Source organism: Fistularia commersonii, chromosome 32, assembly GCF_037954325.1.
Source record: "Fistularia commersonii isolate RoL2024-O1a breed Wild chromosome 32, RoL_Fcom_v1.0, whole genome shotgun sequence".
In the NCBI taxonomy this organism is placed as follows: domain Eukaryota; kingdom Metazoa; phylum Chordata; class Actinopteri; order Syngnathiformes; family Fistulariidae; genus Fistularia; species Fistularia commersonii.
Genome location: NC_141315.1, coordinates 8168296 through 8195538, shown reverse-complemented (window position 1 = coordinate 8195538; position 27243 = coordinate 8168296). Strand labels below are relative to the sequence as shown.

Genomic DNA, 27243 nt, shown 5'->3' with positions numbered 1-27243 from the left:
AAACAGACTTTGCAACCGCAGCTGTGTAAAAGGGGCTGCTTGTGGATTTCAAGAAAGCCACAAATTTATGGATGTCACTGTCTGTCCGTGAAAACTTTGCAAAGTAGTATGCTTTTTTATACTGGAAACTGTTTGTAAAATGAGAATACAATGGATATAAATGCACATTATTTTCCAAGCAGGTTTGTTTTTATATGATTTTGAAGATTGCACACAATGTGTTTTATCATTGTTTTATCATTCACGTGAAGGAAATAAAACCAAAGGATTTTTCTTGTTTTTATTTATTTCTAAAAGGGATAAACAGTGTCATTAATCGTCCTTTCCAGACTGTTTTGGTTTTTTGGTGACGCGGCATGACGTCAGACACGTGACCCGGAAGTACACTCTCCGCCTACTGAGGTCAACATGGCGGCGCGCTGCATGTGAAGGGGACGAGGGGGGAGCCGGCTTTTTTTTGTGAAGACCATGTATAAAGCGCAATGTAGCAGGATAACAGGTAACGCTGGATTAAACGCGACATTTATTCGATCTGTCGATTCATGTCAGCGTCATGTTTAATTTGAAAAAAAAACCTATAGGGTAGCGGAAGTTAGCCTAGCATACAGCGTTAGCGTTACCAAACCAGGATGCACCTTCACACCGGTTAGTTTTGCAAGCTAGCAGTGACCTTATCGGGGAGTCATACGTGGTCTTTTAAACCGAGTGAGATGAATAAGGATCTGTTTATTAATAAAGTCGACTTGACGTTCTTTGTGGACCACTGATTTCAAAAGTGAAACTCTGTATAGATGGGTTGATCGGAAGTTACGTTTGACTGTCCGGTAAATTCACTGGACTTTTATTCCTATGCTAGACCATGATTTTGAATCTCAGCGAATGTAGTCTCTAGAAGGCCAGTCACATATCAGAGGTATTTTAATCGCAGTCTTGCAAGATATGCAGAGAAAATGTCTTTATTTCGTCTCTCCACATTAGCTGTACCACCAGTGTATGCTTTGTTACATTTTGGTTGCATCACATCAGGAACGTAATGGGCAGAGTGGTGTTTTACTGTGTTGTTTGTGAGAGAGAATGATAAACATTTCTGCTTTACAACGACTATTTGCTCATTGCGGTTGGATGACTCAGTCACATAGGCATTCAGAGTGTTGAAGATTATGAAGTTCAGTAATTACTTGAATACTTTTCTTATGAAAACAGCGTGGGTGTAATGTCGATGTGAAGTCTTTGTTGAGTGGTCTGCAACTTGTGTTGTTGTACTATTTCTGCTTTAATCCAAACATGTCGCGGGCCATTAGCTTACCTCTGTTCGAAAGTACGCTCATTCGTTTCGCGTCTCACTCTCGGTGGGAAAAATCGGGTTTCTCAGTCTTTGCATGAACATGCCCCAATGTTAAGGCACACATTGGATAAGGGTGTCTTTTACAAATGTGCGATCCGGCCCCTGAGAAACATTCGATATGAGCAGCAGATTGGAACAAGGCTTACACGGCATTATAGTGGGGTTTCTGAGCAGACTCGGGGATGAAGGTATTTAGTTTTGGAGCAAAAGTATTCACTCTAGTAGAAACGATATCATTGTTTGGTAAAGAAATAGTCAAGTTCAACAAAACAAAAACATTTCTTTAATTAATTTATATATATATATATGTACATATATTTTTTACATTTTGCTGCTTCCCATTCTTGCAGGTTTGGTTGGTGCAAGCTTGAAAAAGAAACTAATCCAAACAGCCCCTCAATGTAACCAGAAAGTTTGCAGCCTCATTCAGCTACAAAGAAGGGATCAATCAACATTGCTAACGTACCAGCATCTCATCTTCCTAAAACGTCAGGTATCTCCGCATCGGCCCTGTAGCTGTTTTCTTTGTAAAGATATTTATGTGCCTGTTCTTTATGTGATTCACCGCTGTTTTTTCCTTTGCGACAGTATGTAACGAAGAACAACAGTGAGCTCCACCAGCGAGCCGTCCCCAAACAAGTCCCTGTTCTCACCATCGTGGACGAGAGGGATGACACCGTCGAAAGGCAGGTGCAGAGAATCCCGACTATCGACCCAGCGGAGACGGATGAAATATCCACCTCGAGTCCCGGCGCCGCCGGTGATGCTGCGGCGCGCCAGAACCCACTTGCCGGCGAGGCGGTGACTTCGGAGGAGACGCCGCACGTTCAGGTGGAGACGGACGAGGCAAGGGAGGCGCGTCTAGACAGGCAGTGGAAGCAGATGAAGGTCAACGTGGCGGATCTGCCGGATATCTACGCCCGACTCTCCAAAATAAAGCTCACAGGTAGGAAACATACCTCACGGTGCGATTTGGACGGGAATTGTCGATATTAACAGCGACACTCTGAATCCCCTCTCGTGCTTATTTCAGCTCTGGTGGTCACGACCGCCGCCGCCGGTTTCGCGATGGCTCCGGTGCCCTTTGACCCTGCCATGTTCTTCGTCTCTTCCCTGGGCACCGGCCTCGCCTCCTGCACTGCCAATTCCATCAATCAGGTCGGTTATCCTCCTACTACAAACGCTAATATGAAATGAAATGTCATTGCGAGTTGTCTCGTGTGTTTTACTGCAGGATTAAAACCATCCACTTGATATGACAGTAATGGCTTGTACATACAGTGTTTTGGTTTTAGTCCCAGACATCCGAATCATTTTTAAGGCATTTAGATTTCATTCATTCATCAGCTGTAATGCTTATCCTGCGCTTGGTCCAGTCGCTGGTTACAGGGCCACATGTAGGGACATACGACCATTCACTTCACATAAAGACATGCTGCCTTCACCCTCTCATTCCGAAGTCATATAGAAACGTAAGACCATTCACTCTCCCATGCATATAGAAACATACGACTCTCATTCGCAAATCAAGGCGCTTTAGGGTCTCCACTAAACCTCCTGCATGTTTTTGGACTGTGGGAAGAAACCAAATCAGACACGGGGAGAACATGTTTATGTATATAGGTGTGTGTGTGTCTGTCTGTATATTCCAAGGGAAAACATCATTCCTTAGTGTGGATTTTGAGTCAATTTGGAGCCGTGCACTGTTGACTCTGGCCTTAAAAGGAAAGTGAGGACTCTGCACCCAGGTGTCTGCGGGTTTTGTTTTTTTTTTCTCTTTCTTCTATACACACCTCGCTCTGTTTGTCAACACGTCATGTAAACAACAACGCTGCCTGTCGGGAGACCCTGCAATCAGAGACCTCCTGCTCTGTCATGACCGAGCTCAAGGAAAGAGCCGCCGCGTCCTCTATTTACTCCAGACCCCTTTCAAGCCCAGCTGCGCCGCTGTTTCGGTACACACCTCGGTATGTCATCCTTTTATTATTCCCCCCTTCGGAAAGTGCTGACGTTTTATGCGCTGGAATTTGCGCCGTAGCCGGAGGCTGTTTAATGACTGACCTCTCCCTCGGATCTGGACGGAGCGATGCTTAGCTCTGCACTCGGCCTGTAATTTGGCAACACCGTTGATTACACTTTGCGGGGGAGGGTGTGTGTGTGTGTGTGGGGGGGGGGGGGGGGGGCTAAGTCACCCTCCCACGCTGCTGTCGCCTTGATTGAGATTTTTAAATTTTTTTTCTTTCGTCTTTGGAGTCAACCTTCACAAAAGACACGTGTAAATATCCCCAAGGTATTTGAAAATCACCTCTCTGGCTCATCATGCCAACTGGGACTATGACGACCTGTCAGCAAATAGTAAATGGCTAGTGTAGTTAGTCATCAGTGACGTCATGGTGTGTGTCCCGCAGCTGCCAAAGCTGCGCTCGACAATGTTTCGCCGTAGCCAGTTGATATAGCTCAGAGTGAGACATCTCACTTTTCTCCATTCTTCAACGTGCCGCCAACATATGGGCACTCGCGGTAGAGGAAGGGGAAGCGGCGGCGTGGTGTTTGGCCAACGCGAGGCCAATGTTTATTTCACGGCTGTTTTATAGAGACTCGAGTGTTTAGACGTTTGCTTGACAAACTTTATTCAGCGCCGGAGGTACGCTGCATAAAAACGCAACTTGGGTTCGTGGGAAAGAAAAGCCTTTTATTGGAGCTTCGTTGAAAATTCGAAATGAGTGTTTTTCTTTTTTGAACAAATGTTCGTTATGAAAAGAAAATGTGTTTAACAGCTGCAGTAAATATATACAAGAGCCATTGTTGGTTGTTTTTTTTTTTTTTGTGCAGTTCATAATGTGACTATGTGGCTAATCATCACAATAGTTGATAACAAGCCGATGGGAGTGGCCCGAAGTGACGTTTCAGATTGTCGAATTATGTGACAACCCCTCTTTCATACCTTCTTTGTTTTTTTTTTTTTTAATTTACTGGGCCATCCTTATTGCATTTGCAATAAAGACGCGCCCTGGTTGTCTGTGTGTGTGTGTGTGTGTGTGCGTGTGTAGAATGCCAAGTTGGTGTAAACAACGCAAGAAGGATTTGTTTCTACAGCCAATGCTGTCGCGTTGCCGAAATCTACAAGTGCGAGATTGCCCGCTCTCGCCTTCCCCTCCCCGGCGTCACTCATTCAAGTGAAAATCCCCACGCTCCCTGGCACCGTGCACGATGCATTTCCGGTCCAGCTGTGGCTGATCGAAGCTGGAAGCTAATGTCGTAGCAGCCCGTCACACTGTCGACGCCGAGGCGATGAACGTGACAGAAACACGATCCCTCCCAAAAAAGAAAAAGATGGCTGTACATCCAGTGCTACGTGTCTCAGCGTACACAACCGTGAGCCGTGTCTGTGAGGGGGAAAAAAAAGGGAAAAAATAGTCTCTCGATCGCTCCCGGATGTAGAAAATCGAATCGACCCAGGTGTCGGCACGGCCCTGGTGAAAATTAAAGCATCGTCGAAATAATCGGCATTTTTCAGCAAGCAAACATAGGTTTAAACCAGGGAACCGGATGGAAACGGTGTCCTCGGCCCATCGGTGCCGCTTGCGTTTTGAGTCGTCGGGCTCCACCCTCTCCGTCGGCTCCCGTGTCACCGTTGTTATGATGTCAGGTTACAAACAAGAGAAAAAAAAAAAAAAAAGAAGCCGTCCATCTGAATGACGAGCCGACTCGTAAGTAGGGCAGCAGATAAAGCCGTGCGAACGGCGTCTCCGCCACCTGATTAAGAAGGACGTGTCTTATCTAGCGGGGAAAGAATGCGGCCCCTCGGCACGTGAAGTAACGGCGGGTTTGTCGAGGCCGCCGAGCCTCTCGGTGTAATTACACAGGCACCGCACGCAAGGGACGCGACGCGTAGCGCATAATTGCGGCGCTCCTCGATCCGCCGACACACTCGGCACCGTCAGACACACCTTCACCTGTCGGTAACTGATCCGCCGCGGTCGTCCTGTTTGTTTTTCTTTATCGTCTCTCCCTCTCTTTATTTTTCTTTTTTTGATAATCTCGAGAAGGCCGAGACGCGCCTTCAGATGTTCTGCCAGGGCTTCTCTTCCCCGTAACCCTTTCATCTGGCGGAGTCTTGAAAGAAAAGAAAAATCAAAACAAAGAGCCCGACTAACAAATCAAAAGCGGCGAAAGACACAGACGTCCAATTATATTTGCCGAGAGGAGCTGAACCCAACCCCCCCCCCCCCCACCCCCGAGGCTTCGTGTCTCGGAAATGACTGCAGGACATTCATCGCCTGGAATTATTGCAGCTCTCTGCAGCTTCGGCTCAGTCGTCATCTCGCTTAGAGGACCGTCGAGGTCTTCACCGAGTGCTGACCCTCCACAGTCTCAGGACGGGGACGTCGGAAACCCCGGGCGTGTTATTCACCGCGCTTCCCTGGTCACCCTCACAGTGTCGGAGAGGCTGAGAATTACGTTTCGCTCCGCCGCGGTCTTTCCTCTTCCCTCCAAACGCCCCAGATGTTTGATGTTTCGGAGATGAGAAACCAAAGCGGCGGCGGCGACACGCCGAAGGTGCGGTCGCGGGGTTGCAGGTTTATCACACGAGGATCGAACCATCAGACGTCTGGCGGCGGAGCAGAGAGGAGGGGGGAGGTGCGTCCTCTCATTACACTGGGCTTTTTGAAATGGTGATTAGTTGTAACCGGACCCGCTTACACAACTCCAAACTCCACTTCCACAAACCCTTGAGCCTCTTCAAAGACCACTTTAACCCCCCGCTTCGGTTTCTTTCGTCCTCCGCGACCCCCCCCCCCCCCCCCACCGACCGCGAGCGGTTTATTTTCGCTCTTCTCCAGAAAGCGCCCGCGACCCTCTCGCCGGGTCGCGTTTCTGATGAATTGCGCCGCGGACCTCGCAGCGACCTCCCGTGTTTACGTCGGCCTGTCCTCGCAGGCTTTGTTTCAGAACCAGGAATTCGAACAATTCAACCCCTTTTTTAAGGGTAATTTGGATTATTACCGTACGATCGCAGCAGCTTGGAAGATGTTATCTCTGCAGAGGGGAACCTTCGCCATCCGAGGGGGCGTTGGCTGTCGCATGAACCGACTCCAGCAAATCGCTTTTTATTTTTATGGCCAATAATAGCGGTGCAGGTGTTCGCTATCGCTAAAAGCTCGTCTGGAAGTAAACCTCTGCGTCTGGCTGCAAAAGAGTAATCCGTGTGTTTTGGTGTTTTTCGTCGACCTGCCTGTCCTTTATAATGCGAGGGATTGATAAAATTACCGGAAAAAAAATACTCACACTCACTTCACACTGGAGGGACTTTTCGCAGTTCCTAAAACCTTTTCAGGAAGTAGACTATTTTTTTTTTGTGCATTCAGAAACATTGTAGCTCCATCTTGGTGACTGGTGGATCTGATAAGCAACGCCCATCACAAGATACCTTTCCCAAACGTCAGTAATAATTGCTCGGCTGTTGTCTTGCGACAAAATCAACAGAAACGGCGCGACATAAGCTCCCGAGTTCTGGCCTGCAGCGCCACAGAGGGGGTTTCCAGGGCTTGCAGAGCGAACATCAACATTTCGGGCATCTGGAGTTAGCTAACAGCTAACGGGGTTCTTCAAATAAAAACACTTGAACCCATGTGGTAGCACACAGTTATTTTTTTCCGCCATGAAAACATGGATGCCGTGGCAGATTCACTCTCCATGTTGTCCATGTCGTCTTCATCTTCACATTTTTGGGTGCACGTCGCACCCCGTGGTTCCCTTGCTGCCCGTGGGAATGCAAAACTGAAAGGTTCCCCCGAAAGGAGGCTCTTTCCTAGAGTTCCTACAGCGAATGATCAGCGGTTTATCTTCATTTCAATCACTTTTGTCCACCTGAAGTCGTAATTGAAAATACAACTTTGGATGACTTTGGGGTTACCCATCCTGTGCTGTTGTTAGTTTTGGGGATTTCCTGAAAAAGCCACGGATGCGTCACGTTATCAGCCCCGTGTCCTGGATGCAGGGGGTCCTCGCGAACATCTCCAGACCAGATGGGCTTCAAACAGTTTTGGAGCTTGTCTCAATTAGTTCAAGCAGATCGATGATGTGATTGCTGAAAACGGATTATTTTGAGGGAGGGAGTCGAAAACCGTGTCGAACCCACGAGGGGCTTCGCCGAAAGGCCGGTTTAACCCCGGCCCGACCCCTCCCTCGTCGCAGATGCTCCTCTTGTTTTCTCCGCGTTCTAAAACAAAAGGCCCGGGTCTGATCTGTGACTCCGCCGCCGCCGCAGGTTTTTTGTTTTAATGGTCTCGGGTAATGCTGTTAACTCGACCCGCGTTGAGCGATGAAAACGCTGCTTTAATCGCCGCGGAGGACGTCGCCAGAAAGAGCAGAGAGCGTCTCACTCGGCGCTGGATTATAATAAATATTTAAGCGGGCAGTCCTGTTTTTGTCATTAATTTATTTAAAGCCTTTTGTCTTTGTCAGCCACGCGTGTGAACTGCGCAAATGGGACCCTCGCAGCCTCAGATGGGAGACAGATGCTCTCCTCTGATAGGTGGATTTAGCATCCGTCGCTGCGCCACACAGCCGGGAGGTAAAATGCCTGAAGGGGGATATCGATATCATTCCGCCTTCAGTCCTCGTTTTCGCGTGTCATTTATCACTATAGCTTTATATTCTTGAACAATCCTGCAGTGAAAGGCCTGCATCTGGTTAACTAGTTAAACGCACTTTAAACCAGCATCGCTCCCGGTGTTAAAACCTGTCAGACTGACGGGTTGCCCAAAGGGCTGGTCTGCATAGGGCACCCCCATGCAAAACACTATCATTTTATATTTTAGTTTGATGACATTTGTAGTATTGTTTTTATGTTTTATTATGTTATTGGTATTATTAGTATTATCCTTCTTGGTATTATTATTTAAAATATTATCATTATTTAAAAGACTATGATTTTTACTGTTGTTGTTTTATTATCACATTGTAATAATTATTGGTATTATATCACGTATATACATTTTTTGTTGTTATTGTTGTGGTAGCGGCGGTGATATTATTATTATTTTATTGTTTCTATCGGTATTTTTAGTATTGGGATTTTTATTTAAAATATTATCATTATTTAAAAGACTATGATTTTTACTGTTGTCGTTTTATTATCACATCGTAATAATTATTGGTATTCTATATAATACAGGTATACAATTTTTTTGTTGTTATTGTTGTGGTAGCAGCGGTGATATTATTGTTATTGTATTGTTTCTATTGGTATTTTTATTATTGGGATTGCTATTTAAGATATCATTATATTAGCTATCATTATTATTATTAGTATTACAGTTATTATTATTATTATCACTATTATTGTCATTGACATTATCAGACCCCCACCCCGCAGTTAGTGATTAAAAAGTGTCTTACCTGATTTATTAGGATCGAGCAGAAAGATGCAATTTGGCGTAAATAAATTCCTGGCATCAGATTAAAAAACAAAACACCTGCGTTCAGCAAGGGCGATGCCAAGAGTTAGTCGTAACAGCTCAAGAACCCCGTAATTACGTGCGCGCTCGTAACAGAATCGGCGCGTACGGACGTCCTTTTATCAAAGCGCAGGCAACATTAGACGTCTCATTGAAGCGGCCGCGACGTGTCATCGGCCTTTGTCGGGCTGGCGGTCGTGAGACGAGCCAGCGCTCACGCACGGCAGCTTTTTTTCGGAGCGGCGGCCTGTTGGCGCAGGCACGCCTCGTCTCGGCGGGGGTCGCCCCCACCTGAGGGGCCGGGACATGACAGACTGATGGGCAGGTGGAGCCCCCGCGCCCCACCTCCCTGATTAGCCTTTGGTTTTTCACAAAAACACCATGATTACGGGCTTCAGTGGCCGTCAAGGCCGAGACGGCGACAGCCATTTAGGCTCGAGTCGGAGTGTGTCAGTCTGTGTGTGTGTGTGTGTGTGTGTGTAAACCACCCATCTCCATCCCCGCTTGCATTCGGCAACAGGCTGACCTCACGCAAGCTGAGTAAACGTTCGATCGGTCCGGACACGCCGCCGCGGCACTCGTCTCCCTCACGCTCGCTAATTACAGTTTGCGTCAACGTGTTTTTCGGAAGATTCGAAACGGATTCCTAATATTTACTTTTTAACCCTCCCAGTCCCCTTGGTGCTCGTAGCTCAATATGCTTGTATATCAAATTAAGTTTCCCCATTAAAATGAATGTAAATTCAGCCGCCGGCAACCATAACAACCTATCTTTAACTTAAAAACAAACAAAAATGTGCAATATCTCATTTCTGTGCAATATTCAGAAACTGTGCAATATTTCATCTCATAACAGCTACACTGTGCAATATTTCATCTCATCTCATAACTGCTACACTATAATGTTCCCTTCTATCATACTATTGTGTACTCCTTACCTCACTTGTTACTAAGACACTTATAGTTTTATCACTGCTTACTAAGACACTTTATAGTTTCACTGAAACACTTTATAGTTTATAGTTTATTTTTATTTCTAATTCTGCCTTTCTTTTATTATTTATTACTGTTGTTTTTTCTGTAACTCTGGCACTGCAATTTCCTTCGGGATTAATAAAGTTGTTCTTATTCTTATTCTTATTCTTAAATTCTATCAATCCATTCATGCCCAAGTAATTTTAAATAAGAAAATTGTACTTTATAAATAGTCAATACTCCTTGACAGACATTTATACATATTAAAAGAGAACATAAAGAAATAAATGTATGGGGCAGTGGAGCATATCAGTGTAGGGTCATTTTTCGGCTTTACTTAACTCACTGGCTACACACTTAATGCTACAGTGTGTCGCTAAATGTAACTCGCACAATTTGCTGCACTTTATGGCTAAATTTCAAATCCGTGAATGTTGGTCCTTTTATTTAAAATGATCAAACCGCCCCCGACTGGCTTCGAATGACTTCCGATGCCTCGTCCTTCGACGTTCTCACCGTCTGCGACACCGTATTGTCAATGTCCCCTACCATTTCCAAGGTAACGCTCTCGGTCACTGTATCCGCTTCCTCACGGACAAATCGACACCTCGCTGTTTTTCCGATATTTCCCCTGGGGTGGCGGGCGGCGTGACCGACTGTTTTTCTGGCACTTCGCCGACAGCGGCGGCCACCCATCCCGCTCGCTCCTTACTCACATCTCGGCTTGTATCTCAAAGCAAACTTGTAAGTCGGGGCACTCTCAAGTCAAGGTTTCCGCTGTAAAACTTTTGATTCGCGTCGACCAAGATGTGATTTTTTTTATTTTCTCGATTCCGAGAATTCTCGAGAATTATACCGCATTTCTCAGTTTGCATGAGACGGAAGTGTCTGCCATCTTAAGGCGTCCTGTTTACCGGTTCGAGCTGGATTCCAAGTTTTTGGTCCCTGTTTGGAAGTAATTTGGGGGGGGGGCATCCTTTGTGAGACTGAGAGCTGTGAATAATTAGCAGGAGCGGCCATGCTTACGTAACGACGGCGCCACAAAGCAGATATGCAAATTTCAACCGAGCCAAGGAGTAGCTTCTGACGTCGCGGAGGATGGAGGCGGTCACGCCGAGACTTGTATCCAAGCCTTTCTCCCGTCGCAACAAAACCCCGATTCCCTCACAAGACGGCCTTCCAGCCCCAATGCAATGTGAACACTCGAAAGGTTCATTTCGGATGACATCCTGGTGTTGTGTAACGCGTTGCCTGACGGAGAGTGTTTTGTGTGTCACCCTCTGCGGCCCGCCAACGCACCGTCAGCACAATGGCCGCCAACCGACACAAACACACAAGAACAAAACAATCGTTATTAATGACGCAACACGACTAATTCTAGCGGCGCGTTCCCGTTCATTCGACGCCCACTGGGTCAAGAATTGCAGACGCATAATTGGCGGTTTCCCACACACACCCCAGAAGTTGTGCACGCACACAGGTGTGTGTGTGTTTATGTGTCTACATGTGTGTGGGTGTGTGTGAGTGCGTATTTGTTCCTGTAGGTTTTTGTCTACATCACCCAAATACCAGGAACAGACACAACATTAGCGCTAACAGAGACGATTCAAAAGGCCTCTAGAAGCAAATACGGAATTGGCCTCTTTGTGTGCAACCACGTCACGTAAATATCTTTAAATCCTTTTATGTTAAAATGAATACAGGAGGTCCTCAACTTGAGTGCGGTTCCTACGGCATGACATTTTGTGGTTTTTGACGCGAGTCAGAACAACGCAGAAAACAACAGCAACTAAAACACAATCGATGAATGTAAACAAAGCCGTCTGGCTCGTATAGCGTTGCGTGCTAACGAATTTGTAAGTAGCCCCCGCGCGAAATCTATTTTAATGCCACAAACGCCGCACATCAGAACGACAGAACAGGACTTTCCTAATAAAGCTATCGGAGATGGCGACGTAATCACGAAACGCCGTGGATCGAGGACGCCGTAAACACAGGACTTCCTGTAAAGCCGCTACCGTCGTCTAAAGTGACTCCTAGCATTTAGCCAGCAGACCCCGGTGTTTCGCAGAGGGCTCAGTTTGAATCCGTCACCCTCACGATCTCTGACCATCTCTGAGACGTCTCCCCCGAGGAGCCGCGCCGGCACTTCGCCTCCTCCGCTCAGACGGAGCGAGAGCCGTGTCGCGCCGCGTCCTGACAGGGGGAATCTTTGTTACATTCATGGCGCGGACGGCTGACAGCTCGTTCCTGCGAACCGCAAAGAAGCTAACCGGTCGCCTTTCCACTTGAGGGGACGCCGAGGACACGCCGCAGACCGGGATCGGTCTCCAGGGTGGCGTCGGGGCGGCGGAGCTCTGCCGGCGAAGGAGGACAGGCTGTGACAGGAACTTTTGTCACACTCTTCACTCATTTCTCCCTCCATTTGCTCTGGGAAATATGGTCGAAAGTCCTGGATGAATTATTGACTCCCTTGCTTTCGCCCCCCCCCAAACACTTCACCTCTGCTGGAAGAGAATTCGGTTGTTTGTTTGTTGCGTTTCCTTGCATTTGAGTATTGAAAGAAAGGTTTCGGAGTTTTCCACGCCGACCCGTTGCATGCAGGGGAAGATCAGGCCACGTATGGACACCAGTGATCTGATGACCCGTTCCTCTTTTTTTTTTTTTTTTTTCCATGCAGACATCCGTGCTTTCGTGTCACTAATTATTACACAAGGCGGGGTTGTTGCTAAATTTCTCGGATGACTTGGATTTCCTCGCGGCGGGGCAGATCGACGACCACGCCTGGGCAAGCAATCAATCTTCGATCATTTTCGAGTTGATGGATAGACGGAATCAACGGCAAGAAAAAAAAAAAAGAATAATAGACAATAACCTTCTGCACACGTGTGTGTGTTTGTTGTGGGGATTTCGATGCCGGAGGTACGAGCGTGGGAGCGCAGACCAGTGTTATCAAACGCCCTTCATGTCAATGTCGAGACGGACCTCGTTCTACTGATAGAGGGGAATTCATGTTGTCGGGCGTTGCTGGTTTACAGCACGCACCTGTATTTTGCACATACATTTTGTGTATATTTGGAGGAGGATATGACAAACATATATAAAAACGTGCTACATGACAGAACAGATGCAATTTGCCGTAAATTCTGCCCCTTATTTACATCCGATACGACAGAGATGCCGTCAAGTACTAGCTCTCCCTTAGCAGCGTATTTGCTTTGCACACAAATATTCATTCATTCATTATCTACAACACTCGGGGTCTCCGGAGTGCTGGAGCCTATCCCAGTTGACTTTTTGCGCCGCCAGCCAATCACAGGTTCACATATAGAGACATGCAACCATTCACACATCTGGACCATTTTGGGTTTCCAATGAACCATGTTTTTGAACCATGGGAGGAAAGCGGAGAATCTGGAGACTCCCAGACGTCTGGATAAGAACCAGGGACCCCCTAACTCCTCTGGGGGAGGAGCTGGGGTCTCTCCAACGTGTCCGTGGCCTCCTCCCAGATGGAAATGCCCGGAATACCTCCCGCGGGAGGCGTCCGGTAGGCATCCCGACCAGATGCTCGAGCCACCTCATCTGACGACTCTACTCCGAGCTGCTCCCTGCGGAGAAAACTCATTTTGGCCGTTTGTATCTTGTTCTTTCGGTCACTACCCACAGGCCGCGACCAAAGGTGAGGGTGAGAACGTAGGTCGACCGGTAAATCGTCAGACCTGAGTGGGCTCTCAACCCGTTTCCGGTCGAGTTCCAAAGTCTCGGATTTGCCAACCGCTCCGGTGAAAGCTGGAGATGGTGGACCGATGAAGCCAACAGAACCACATCATCTGCAAAGAAGCGCCGCCGTCCCAGTATTTTAATCTGATTTGGGCCTGGCAAAGATGGGCATAGCAGAGAGTTCCGTGTGAAAATAACACCCGGACGAGGCCCTCCAGAAGCTTTTTACAGTATGAGACAGAAAACTTGTCTACTGCGTTTCTGTCTTTGCAAAAAAAAAAAAAAAAAAACCTTAAAAATCCTGAGACAACAGATGAAATTCATGGTTACACAAGTCCTTTTTTTGCGGGGATTAGGGAAGTCAAAAGTGTTTAAACTTATGTCACGGCTGCTTTCTTTTGCAACGCAAACACGGGCGACCTTTTCTTTGGGGGGCGGTCAGGCCGCCGTGCATCAGGCGATCCTACTGAAATCCCGACCGGGCCACCTGTCGGAACGCTTCCGAGATCGGCCGCCGTTTGTTCATTTCCCAACGTAAACAGCTCCCTCTCGCTCTCGGGTGGCTTTTTTTATCGGAGCCGAATCGGCTGGATTATCTCGCCCCACCCGTCCCTCTTTTTTTTTTTTTTTAGGCTCGCGTCAAAGTCAAGTTGTGAGAAACTGCAATAAAGCGAACGGGCCTCGTCTAAATCCCGTGTTTGTAAACCGAATCACTGGAAACCGCAGCCGTCTGAAACGGACGCGCCGTCACATTCTTGTGGTGTTCCAGCGTTGCTAAGAGCGCTGATTCTGAAAATGTCTCCTTTTTTTTTTTTTTGCTCCTGTCAAGCTGACTTAGTTCGTGTTCAGTTAAACCCTGACTTTCCTCCAGATTTTATAATTCAATATCCCGATACGGTGATGTTAATGGAGCGGGTCGGCGGCGGCTAATTTCGGGACCGCCCCGTTGCGTGTCGCGCAACGCCATCCTGCACAAGCGTCCGACGTGTCCCGCCGTCATGTGAGGGAGCAGAAAGGGTCTTCACACCGTGTGTGTGTGTGTGTGCTTGTGTACGTGTGTGTGTGCGTTCGCTCCAGTATCTTACAACTTATTGCCTATCGGAACGGTATTAAAAGCCGACACGCGCGTTCGCGCCCTTTCTCAGTCTCCTTGCGGTCGGACGCAGCTGCGGACGAGAAATCTAAACACTCCGTGTTCTCCCGAACACACACACACACACACACAAACACATACTTTTTTTTTTTTTCTTCAGCTGTATCTAGACTGTTGAGAGGCTTTCAAACTGCAGGTCATGTCACTCACACCCGCGCTGTTATTCGCAAATGCCGACCGATGGCGGAAAGGACTGTTTATTTCTGTTTAAACAAACGGACACACACATACAGAGCCCGGTTTCTATGTATATAGATTGAACCGATACGTTTTCCCGCCGTATTTAAAGCGGAATAAGAAAGCAGCGGAGTGTGTGCAAGAGTTGATAGCAATCAGGGGCCGCGGTGAAACGCCCTCATTACCGCGAATGTCAGCCGGTCAGGCCGCCGCTGCAGATACGGCGCCCGGCGCGCCCGCTCACTCTCGGGCAAAGGAACCTGAGCCGTGTTTGCACAGTCGATATGATTACGCTGCCGGCGTCGACGTGTTCCCAGCGTCCCAACTTCCAACTTCAAGATGGTTTTCCAGGTCCGCAGCCGGGGAGGGAGGGGGGTTTTCAAACGCACGTATGAATCAAGATTCGGCATCTCAAAGCGGTAGTTTGAGCGTCCCTAAGTGGGACTTTGACACGACATTAACCCTTGTATTGTCTTGCGGGTCAAAAGTGACCCACTACCATGTTTAGCTGTAGAAAAAACACCTTAACCTATTTTTCTCCAACTTGAAATTTTATGACTTTTCCTAAAGAGACCCCATAATTAAAAAAAGTGATACTTTTTTTTTTGTTTATGTTTCCATGTGGGCTGTACACCACTAGGGTACAAAGATTGACCCGTAGGACAAGGGGAGTAAACACAATGTTAAGACCGCATGAGGGTTAAAGAAAGCGGTTGGGTGATGACATCGCCCCTAGGTTAGCGAGATACTCTGCCGGGGGGGGGTCGTACATCAGCCCGTCGACTCGTAACGTCAGCTGTCTATTTTTGACGAAAGATAGATTGAAAACACAGCTTTTTTTTTTTTTTTAGAAAAAAAAAAAAAAATTTTAGCAGTTTATCCATCATGGTCATCTCTCCGCCAAGGTGTCAGATGATGTATGGTGGCGGCAACCAAGCCGAAACCGGCCAAGTGACAAGACGCCTTGGCAAGTCGGATGTTTTCAAAAAGCCTCAGCCCAGGCGTGTTTTTTTTTTTTTTTTTTTTTTTTAATATCTTCTGCAGACGGGCCTCGGCTGTGCCCCCCCCCCCCCCCGCCAGCCGGCTCTGACTCAGAACGATCCCACGTTTCGCTGTGCGCCCCGGCTCACCTCGAATGTCTGGCAGCCGCCCCTGCATTGTCACCATGAAAGCTACCGCTGGGGGAGAAGAGAACCAGAACCCTGCTGCCGCGCACACACACACACACACACACACACACACACTTTTTATTTTACATAAGGAAATAATTTCTCCATAGAGAATCACAATGAATCCAAGAATTTATTTCCTTTTTTTTTTTTTTTTTTTTGTCCAAACGTATTAAACACACCGACTCGCAAGTTTATTTAGACAGGAAGCAGCTTTTCGGCGGAGTTTATTATTTTTTTTCTTACTCTTAAGGAGTAAATCCACGCCGGCGACGACGTCCGTAAGCGTGGCCGACGCAATCCGGTCGGCAAAACCAACGCCGAAACTCTCCCAGCTGCTCCGACCATTAACCTCCACATGGCGTCTCCCTCCCCGCCTCCATGGTGATGCGTGTTTGTTATGGCCGAAATAAATGCGCTCCGTAAATCTTTCTGACATTTCTTTTTCATTTATTAAATATCTGTGTAGAGTTTGCTCGTCATCCCCCCCCTTCTCTGGTTTCCTCCCACAGTCCAAAAACATGTCCAATTGCCCAGATATACAAACGAGAGGGTAAATTGTTGTATGTCTCCATGAGTCCTGTGGATGAGAGGGTGAAACCTGAGTGCATGATATGTAGAATGCATGAACGAATAACATCCTAAATGCATTTTTGCTTGTTTTTTTTTTTTTTTTTTCTAAAGTCTCATCAATGACTTACCGCACAATTCCATCCATATTGGATGGATTTGATTCGCCGGCGGAGTTTGCTCAGTTGCGGCTTTAGCTTTGGGTTTAGCTAGGATGAGTTTTTGATTATTATTGATTATTGGTGTTATTACACAATCAGAGTCCTGCTGGGATTCTCTAATTCAGCTTCAGCTCGATGCTTGGGAGAACTAAAGGCTGCTGTTCCGTAAGGAGTTGTGACACCGCCGCTACGTATCCGAGCCGGTTGTCGTCGTCTGCAGAGACACTTTCCCCAACCGTTGTTTCTGTTTTACCGGCCCCTTCATTACAGAAGGCTTTAAAAAAAAAAAAAAAAAGTCCCCAGAGAGCTGTCGCTGTTTTCCAGACAAGTCGAAAACAGTGCCGTTCCTCCTCTGTCCTGCCAAACTTTGATCGCGGGGACAAGCGGAGAAACGCCGCCCGGCGCCGGTTATTGGGTTTCGCGCTGACGGCCGACCCGTCTGGAGTTCTTCTGTGGTCCGGTGACGAAAAACCGCGTTCATCTATACCGGGCGTCATGGCAACAACAGCAGCGGCGACGACAAAAAAAAAAAACAAAAAACACACACACACACAAGGCGCGCGTCACTGAACTGTGCCATCACACACACACACATTGCATCCTAAACAGGACAATAGAATAAAAATAGCCTGCCGTCCAGGACATTTCTTTATATTGTTTATGAATATAAAACAGCGGCTGTCAGCTCAGTTTTTGATCAGTCTCAAGAAACGCGTCGTGCAAATATCACTTTCTACTCTTGGCTGTTTCTTCAAGCCCCCCCCCTCCCGCCCAGAAACCCACCCCCCCGGCCCGCCGCGGACCGATTCTGGGCAGGGCAGAGGTAACGCAGCTCCGCTCGCATTAATTGCCTGATTAACATGAGGACAGTTTAGCACTTCACTGTCCCACACTCAGGCCATTAATCACGGCGGCGGCGTGCCAGCTGGGACGCCGCCAGCAGCTCCGCGCCGACTACAAAGAGAGGCAGAGGGGGATTTGGAGTCCAACACACACACACACACACACACGAGAGGGACGTGATCCACTCCTTGGCCGAGTTGAGTGCCGCAGTCTTTTAAACGGCGGTTCTTAGGGAGGTCAGGAAGGCCACCCCTGCGCCGCGGCCGCCATGGCGTTCCGCAGCGCCGCGATCCCTGGCCGGGGACGAGCAGCGCGAGAAGGCGTTTTACAAGGTAGAGACGGCGAAAACGTTTATAACGGTGAATCAAAGCGTCTCAGTGGGAGGCTTTATGGAAAATGCTGAATAGCAGCGTCAGGATCTAAGGTCAGGTGTGTGTGTGTGTGTGTAACCATTTGTTGTTGACCTTGTAGGGGATAACCCACATACCATTAGCGCCGTAGCGAGGGAAATCTTCAGCGGACTCACGCTTTGCCGTAACTGTTCCCTTTTTTTTTTTTTTTCTCTCCAAGCAGTAACCTTATTAATCACTCCGACAGGAGGTCGTTCACTTCCTGGTTGTTTTTCCCCGCGGGAGTTTAAACGCTTACAGCAGAGCATCTCAAGGCCAATCGTTTGATACGTCAGTCACGTTTCTGCGACAAAACAAAACAAAAACGCCGTTATCGTGAACGCCGCCGCCGACCTCCACCTTCCAACTTCCTCTGTTCGCTTTTTATTTTTTCTCCTTCGTGATGAACGTCTCACCCCCCCCTCCTTTCTTTCGACGTCAAGACGTCACACACGTACGCCAGAGCGCCGACATCTGAGGAGAAAAGAAGTTAAATCCGTGTAAATCCGCGGCGACGTTGTTTGTCAAGCGGCAGATCAGAGACGCGTCACGGTTGGAGTGGAAGAGGCCTTTCAGAGCTTCTGTTCCCTTTTTCTTTATGAAAAAAAAAAATAAAAGTGGATTTGGCTCGCGCGTAGCAGCGCGCCACCCTACCACATAGCTTCGACTCCGGCGTGCGAACAGGTGACACGCCGACAAGTGACGACTTGATCGGGCCCAACCCGCACACCTGGGTTGCAGACACGCCGATCAGGCCGATGGATGTCCCTGCGAGCCAAAGCCCCACAGCTGCTGTGTGTTTTTTAGCTCGTGCGTGTTTGCACGCACTCCAGCCTTCTGGAGTAAACAAGGCGAGCGCGTTTTCCCGCGCCAACCCCCCCTCGCCGCGTCTCCGACCGGCTCCCTCGGAGTCACAACAGGCGACAAGACGCGTAGTTTTTAAGACGACAGTTTAAGGTTCGCGGAGAGACGGAGAGATCGAAAGCGAGGTCGACAGGCGCTAATGATCCTAAGCTAATTGTAGCAACAATAACATTCATAAAAGTATCAATGGTGGGAATTCCACCATTAAACACGAGCGGTGACAGGGCTAGCATGGTGCTAACTATAAGCTCTCCCGAAGAAAGGAAGGGCGACACAAAGCAGCAGATACGCCCAGGAGAGGCAAACGCTTCCTCGCGGCCTGCTAGCCATCGCGCGTTTGGGCCACGTATCACGTTTTCTTTGAAAACTGGAAGGATCTGGCGAACGTGTGCCCCCCCCACCCCTCTTCCAAACCTCCCAACATCCGAGCCTGGCCTGTTTATCGTCCTCATCTGGCAGATAATTGTCTTTTCAATTGTGCTTTTTTTTCTTTCACGTTTGCGCGTATGTGTTTTAAGTACATGTTTGCGCTAATAATTGAAAGCAGCAGCCTCACACAGCTAACCGGCAACCTCTCCTTATTACTGGCCTGAGCGGATCTAAAGAAACGCGACGCCGATTGATGTAATGTCCCTTTTTTTTTTTTTTTTTTTTTTTGGGGACGCCGATGATGTAACCCGCAGTCGTTTCCCCCCCCCCGACGCACGCTCCGAAAACAATAGATCCCACCGCTCATTAGCAAATCGCAAGTGAAACCGGGCCCCTCCTCCGGAACACGCACAGCGGACGGTAAATAAAAACAAAGCCGCCCTCTGTAATTGGCCGTTGACAGACGCGCGCCGCGAGACGACGGGATTAGCAGCCCGATCAGGCGTTGGACGTTCTCCACACGCAAAACGATCGAAACCGACCTCCGGGCCTGCTCGGGAACTCCCGCCGCCTGTCAATCATCCCACAACGTACGCTCACGATTTCGTTGGTTCATGTAGTCGTTTTTTTTTCAGACGCTACTACAAAGAACAAAAATCACAATCGAAAAAAAAAAAAAAAAACAACACTATTTTAAACACCGAACGCTACCTGTTGCAGCGCACACACACACACACACATGCGCGCACATGAAGTAGAAATAATTCATGCCACCGCCGCAACACATGGCAGCACCGGAGCGGAAATAATGACATGGTCTGGAAGGGCCGCTGATCGGAACCAGATGAGGCGGCCTGGACTTAAAAGGCCGGGCGGGAGGTAAAACGCAAGCAGAGCCGGACCCGCTGATAGCACGGCACACGCCGCGGGTGGACCGGGAACTCTGTGTGTGTGTGCGCACACACACACGCTGCAGATCTTTGCGGCATGCATCTCCGTCACATGACCTGCGGATCATGCGACGTCTGGCAAACGGGAGATTTTTATTTATTTTCCAACGAGAGAGAGGCTCTCATCGCTCCGTGACCTCTGACCCCCTGACGCTATTTCCTGACCCAGGAAATAGAATCAACACCTCGGCCCCCGGCACCCCCGCCTCCCCTGCCCGTGCACAGCCGTGCACCGCTCCGACCCGCTGTCGTCAAACAAATACCGGATGAAAATTAGATTTTTTTTTTTAAGGGCGCATCTTTTTATTCAACGCCAGGTCAATCCTCTTCGTCGAGTCGTCATATCGCACTTGATCGTCCCCGTCGGCGCTTCTTTCTCGAATCTCGTCTTCGCCTCTCGATTTAAACCCCAGCGCCGACCGCTAATTCAAAGATTTAGGAGATGAGCGGGTTATCTGTCGATTCAATAAACCGCATATCAGTAAACGCCTGATCTGTTTCCGTCATTAGTGTGAGGCTGTTTGTGCAGGCGGGCCGACGCGCACGTTTATGTGCATTCACACACACACATGCAAACGCACGTAAGGCAGTTCCTGCGTTTAAGCACCCCATGTGTTTGCATTTTAGTCACACATTGCCAATCTCCAGGGAGCACTTTGAAGCGCACTCCTCCAGAGCAGATCATAAAACAGGAGTATAAGTGGTTTTTCACATAGTTGTATCCCAGAATGCCCCCCCTCCCGCCCCGATACCCTTCCCCACCCACCCCGCCTCCGCCACTCACCGCCGCCACCGCCGTTTTCCTCCCGAGTCGCCGGGCGAGTCGGAGGGGTTTGCGGTTACCGCGCCATTAGCTTCGCCCCTCGCATTGTTTCTGTCCAGATGTTGAGGGAAGGAAGGAGGAGGAGGAGGAAGTGACCTCGTCTCCTCTTCCTCCTCCAAACACGGCGGCCTACGCCACCTGTACCTGTCAGTTAGGACGCCACCAGCGCCGCTGCCGGGTCCTAAATTATGATTTTTTTTAATCAAAGCGTATATATGATCCGTCTTTTGTGAAAAACATCTAGTTTTTAAATTTCCGCTGTCATGCTGCAATATCCTTTTTTTTCCCCCACCTTAGCTGTGGCGCTATAAGTCCATTAAGTGGGTGAAACTTGTATTTATTTACTTTTTTATTCCCTAATCTGGCCCTGGATAACGTCTCAGACAGGCCCGTTCAGACGGAGCAAATAAATAATTATCGGCGATAAATAAACAGCCGCCTGGTTTCACGCCCGCCTGCGGAAAGCAGACAGATACGGAAGGGGGTTGGTTTTATCACCGCAGGTAAGGTTCACACACTCCGGCGCGTTACACACACACCCAGAGGACGTCGACCCAAACCCGCTGCTTCCCGTAGCCGCCACACGAGGGATTCTGACCCGTACCAACAACTGCGGCCCCCGGACCGTATGGTGTTTACTCTGTTTATGCGCCGTCGCCCCATGTATGCTAACAACGCTTCGCACGTGTGTGTGAGGTTGTCAATGCGACCGCTGACCCGCCTCCTTCTCTCCCCCGCAGTACTTCGAGGTGCCTTTCGACTCCAACATGAACCGCACCAAGAACCGACCCCTTGTCCGGCGGCAGATCAGGTACGGTTCCTCGAATCCGATTCGGGCCGGAACGAACGAGCCGGTGGCTCCTGAGTCGGGTTCGGTTCGAATGTTATCAAGCCTTTTTTTTTAAAAAAAAAAAAAAGTGAAGCTGCAAGGTTAAAACAAAATATGAGCTCATTCAAAAGAAGTCGAACCCATCATTAAACAAACACACACACACAAACACACACACCCATTGCACCGTGCACATTGGCAGGGATCTGCACACTGGCTGAATGTGCCCGTTCGTACCTGCCCCTCTTCTGGTAGGCTGCCAGTCTAATGAAGCGGGCAAACCCATTGATAGTCACCGATGCATGCAGAACACACACACGCACACACACACACACGTACACACCGCATGCAATCCCCCCCCCCGTTACTGCCGGGAAAACCGTCTCACTTCTCGACACGACACTCTGCTCTGCAAACACTGTCGAACACGCGGCCGACGCAGGTAACCTCACACCCGTGTTTCTGACGGCGCTGGCGGCGGGCCGGCGTCCCTCCCCGTTTCTGGAATTCCCCGCTGACACCTTGTTTAAAAGAACCCCGCGGTTAATCTGGCGATCGAAGACGTCCCCTGGCTGTCTAAACAGCCAGCCGCCTCTCACCTAGCTTTTAGCCGCTCTCCCAGGAGGCACGCGGAGTGTTTGCGTCCGCGGGAAAACACCGAGCACTTCCACTCCGCACCTCCGCCGATCTCCCTCCCGCCATCCGTCCTTCCTCCTCCTCCTCCTCGCGGCCGTTATCGTGTGCGGAGACGGAGAGCAGATGGGCGGCGGGTCGGTCCTGTCAAACAAGCCATCAGAAGGCCACCTTTCACAGGCCGTGTGTGTCGTCTTCACCTCCAGGCTTTGCGTACGTCCGTCCACGATTGTGTGTGTGTGTGTGTGTCATCACCCTGGATAAGAATAAGAACAACTTTATTTATCCCGAAGGAAAATTGTTGTTAATAAATAGTAGTAGAAAAATTGTATAAACGGTAAAAAAAAAGAGAAAAAAGGGAGAGTAAGAAATACAAATGCGATGCTAATCGGGATTAGTTTACAGTGATCATTGTCGTTGTGTGTTTACAATATACACTGCTCAAAAAAATAAAGGGAACACTTAAAAAACACATCCTAGATCTAAATGAATGAAATATTCTTATGAAATACTTTGCTCTTTACACAGTTGAATGTGCTGACAACAAAATCACACAAAAATGATCAATGGAAATCAATTGTATCAACCCATGGAGGTCTGGATTAGGAATCACACTCAAAATTAAAGTGTAAAAACAAACTCCAGGCTGATCCAACTTTGATGTAATGTCCTTAAAACAAGTCAAAATGAATCTGTGTTGCTTCCTGAGTGGACACTATGATTTCACAGAAGTGTGATTGACTTGGAGTTACATTGTGTCGTTCAAGCATTCCCTTTATTTTTTTGAGCAGTATATTTCGTTCTACTCTGGCCCGCTTTTTTTTTTTTTTTTTTTTTTTTTTAACTTTCACTTTTTTTTTTCCTGATTTTAACGTCTTTTGCACAACCGTCCCAGTGCACGATTTTCAGAACAAAATGCACGGTATTAAAAAAAAAAAAAAAAAAGAGCTAACCTGGACTGCAAATTGGATGCAGTGGAAAAGAGGGGGCAGCGAAGGCACGGCGGGGAGCCACGTGACGCCACACTTGGAAACAGCCGGCCCCGCCCGAGAGCCCACATAAAACAGACACAACACCACTAATCACATTAATGCGCAGATCCCCCCCCCCGCTCGGCCACACCGCCAAAATAAAAGCCTTGTTTGCTTTTTTTTTTCCTTAAAGAAAGAGCCTGCGTTGGGTCCAGATTCTAATCTGCCCTCTCTTTAATTTACCCGGCGTTTGCTGGCGAATTTGAACCAGACTTCGACATCACTGCTTTCAATAAAAGATAAGTGGAGGAGGAGGAGGAGGAAGTCTTCATCCGGCTGGAAAGCCAGAGCTGCACACACACACACACACACACACACACAGTTTTAATCTGAGCCGTGTGCACGTGCTCTCGGTGTGTTTCGGGGCTACTTTCATCCCCGACAAACCGTTATCAGATGAGCTTCCACTGCGGTTCCATCTTGAGCCCCGGCCACGCTCCGCTGGCTGCTGGTGTGTGGGCCCGCCCCCGAGGTGTGTGTGTGTGTGTGTGTGTGTGTGTGTGTGTTTGGACTCACAGTCTCCTCGCACAACACCTCGTCACCAGCCTCGATCCGCCTCGCGCCTTTGTATTTGAATCAAACAAATCTCCAGAAAGGCTTATATTTTGTATTTTCGTGGTCACTTCCCGCCCTCAGCCCCCTCCACGCCGTCTCCTTCGCCCTGGCCTGCGGCGTCCCCGGAGTGGCCCTGCTCACGTGCGCCGTCAACCCCCTGACGGGCTTCCTGGGCGCCCTCAACATCTTCCTGTACACCTGCTGCTACACGCCCCTCAAGAGGCTCACCATTCTCAACACCTGGATGGGCGCCGTGGTGGGCGCCATCCCGCCCGTCATGGGCTGGACGGCGGCCACGGGGTCCCTGGACCCAGGTAAGACCCGGGAGAGATAACGTTTTTATCGTAAAAAAAAAAAAAAAAAGAGACGGAATCTCGACTTACGATAAATCGAGTTCGTAACTCGATTTGCTCGAATTGAATTTCTCCGTTAAAATGAATTGAAACGCTATTGATCGGTCCCCCCCCCCCCCCACCCTCCGGTTTTATCGTGATTAAAAATAACAATACATAATAAAAGAGAATTTAAAGCTCTCTTTGGTTTTATTAAGTGTATTTACCTCGGAGGTCAGACAAAGATGCCGACGGCGGAGGAGAAGGCTGGTTTTTTAATTTGGCGTTCTCTCGCCTAAATACACTTACCGGCCTCACACTTAATGGCCAAACTCAATTTGCTTGTATATCAAATTCAATTTCCCCATTAAAATGAATTGAAACGCTATTGATCCGTTCTCGGCCCCCCAGTTTTATGTGTTTTTGAATAAAAAAAAATCGACTTTATAAAATCATACAAATTATGAGTATAAAGAAATAAACTACTCTTTTTTTTTGTTTGTTTAGAAGTTTATTAGGACAGTGTACAATTAACATTAAGCATAGAGGCAGAGATGTTTGTACCAGATTGTAGCTCATAGCTAATTTTCATCTGTAGTCCTGGACAATACAAAAATAAAACTGTACAAAATAGATAATATATATAAAATATACAGATAGGCAACAAAATAACTACAATATATAAACAGGCAATAAAATATGTATTTTGCAAGTTGAAAGTGCTATTGTTGTGATATTGTTGTGATATTATTACCCAGAAGGATAACATCTGATGGCAAAATACCCGTCTGGCATTGTTAGTGTGAGCATGTATATTAGTATATTGTATATTATTAGCATATTTTAGCATATTTAGTATATCACGCTACATGTTACTCACTGTTACTTTCACACTTTGCTACACTTTATGGCTAAACTTCATGTTGTGACCGAGCAAATGTCGGTCTTCTTCTCAAAACCATCAAACCGCCCCCGACTGGTTTTGTATGACCGTAAATATGCCTTCGGTATCACCGTATCTCACCGGCAGCAATTTCTCCAATTTCGTCCACAACACGAACACCTCGTTTGTGTGTTTCCATCATTTTCTCCAGGCCGGGTGTTTCACTGTTTTTAAGCAGCGTCTCACGCTGACGGGCCGCATCGGGGTCAACCGCTAACTCAGATCTCGGCTCATATCACAGCAAAAAAACAGAACAATCGTTAAATCGGGGCACTCGTAAGTCGAGGTTCGACTGAGTTTTTTTTTTTTTTTTCTCGGATGAACCCTCACCCCTCGTCCCGCCCTCCTCCAGGTGCCTTGGTGCTCGGCGGCTTCCTCTACAGCTGGCAGTTCCCTCACTTCAACGCCCTCAGCTGGAACCTGAGGGAGGACTACTCCCGAGGCGGCTACCGAATGATGTCCGTCACCCACCCCGGCATGTGCAAGCGCGTGGCGCTGCGCCACAGCGCGGCCCTGATCGGCCTGTCGGCCCTGGCGCCGGCGCTGGACGTCACCACCTGGACCTTCCCCTTGGTCTCCCTGCCCATCAACCTGTACATCAGCTACCTGGCTCTGCGCTTCCACCGGCGGGGGGATCGCAGCAGCGCCCGCAAGCTGTTCTTCTGCAGCCTCTGGCACCTGCCCATGCTGCTGCTGCTGGCGCTCAGCTGCAAAAAACCCCGCAGGGACCAAGGGGAGATGCCGGCGGCGTCTCCTCCGGCAACCTCTTCAGCCCTCGCCCCGGAAAGCTAGCCGCTTTTGTCAAACGGACTCCCGCGCCGCGCGACGGACACGCCGACGGCGCTCGCCGCAAGAGGATTCGGATAAAATATTCGCCGAAAGCAAGGCGGTACACATTTCAGTGTGTGGATCCGCGCGTTCCCTGATTGTTGTGTATTTATTAACACGCGGGTTCCCTCCGCCGTGTCGTACACGACGGCGTTTAACGACCTCGTAACGTGTAAACGTCTTCAAACACACTCCGGATGCATCGCCGAAAAAAAAAGGACCCGTCCGTTTGTTTAATCGCTTCACGGAAGCGGGACGAATTTAACCGTTCTTAAATCTGTTAATTATTTGCATTTTTTCCTTGATCCGCTCGCCGACAGTCGCAACGCTTCGCTTTCCCGGCCTTCCCTCCGTTTCCGTGACCGCTTTTTTTTTTCCCCGATCAAACGGTTCTCGTGCGCCGGAACGGGGGATTCACACAACAACTGTACCAGAACCAAAACCCCTCACAATAAATACATCACGGTTGTAGCCCTGTGCTGTCATTCATTCGCTCCGGTGTCAAAGTCAGCGCACGGATTGTTTTAACATCTACACACACACACACACACACACACACGTGGATCACTCCTCCGCCGCCTCGTTAAGTAGTGCCAAATCTGCGTTCACGTCGTATACGGAATCGAGTTTCTATTATGGTTTTTAGTGGACGTGGCGGCTTTAAGCACAAACCGCCAATGATCTTGTATTTAACAGGCCACCTCCGCACCTGTCAGTCAACATGTGCTCCCCTTCCGCCCCCTTTACCCCCTAGGTCGGTATTTGGTTACGTTTCCACCGCCGCTCCGAGGGGGAAACCAAGCGCCCTCCCCCCTCCCCCCCGCTGCCATCCTCCCGCCATAAAAAGGAGGGGAGGGGCCGTGGGATTTGGCGGCGGCTGCGAGACCCGAAACGTCCTGACGTCCTCGTAAAGCGTCTGACCGGATACAGAGTTTCATATCGGAGGGCGAAAAGGGGATTGATCGAGCCAGCTGTTACAGTCGGGGAGGAAAGTGAGTGTGTGTGTGTGTGGGGAAGCGGGGGGTTACAACCTGAGCAGAGATCGGATATCAGCGTGACCTTACGGCGTCACGACGGCCCCTCGATCCGTCCACGGAGCAGGTGAACGGTATCCGGGA

The 27243-nt window shown here is 48.7% G+C and overlaps 1 protein-coding gene across 1 annotated transcript; it reads left to right on the top strand.

Moving 5' to 3' along the window:
* Window positions 1-385: 385 nt before the first annotated feature.
* cox10 (cytochrome c oxidase assembly factor heme A:farnesyltransferase COX10) lies at window positions 386-26596 on the top strand. Its single transcript, XM_086139750.1, has 7 exons — window positions 386-499; window positions 1696-1838; window positions 1934-2291; window positions 2379-2503; window positions 21715-21785; window positions 24104-24336; window positions 25650-26596. The coding sequence occupies exons 1-7, from the start codon at window positions 469-471 to the stop codon at window positions 26087-26089; spliced, it is 1401 nt and encodes a 466-aa protein (XP_085995876.1). The 5' UTR covers window positions 386-468; the 3' UTR covers window positions 26090-26596.
* Window positions 26597-27243: the final 647 nt, after the last annotated feature.

Bases quoted from the DNA above. Each gene is read 5' to 3' on its own strand.
- cox10 (XM_086139750.1), top strand. From the start codon at position 469: ATGTATAAAGCGCAATGTAGCAGGATAACAG. The intron at 21,786-24,103 runs GTACGGTTCCTC...TCCCGCCCTCAG, and splicing joins CTTGTCCGGCGGCAGATCAG to CCCCCTCCACGCCGTCTCCT. The intron at 24,337-25,649 runs GTAAGACCCGGG...GCCCTCCTCCAG, and splicing joins CACGGGGTCCCTGGACCCAG to GTGCCTTGGTGCTCGGCGGC.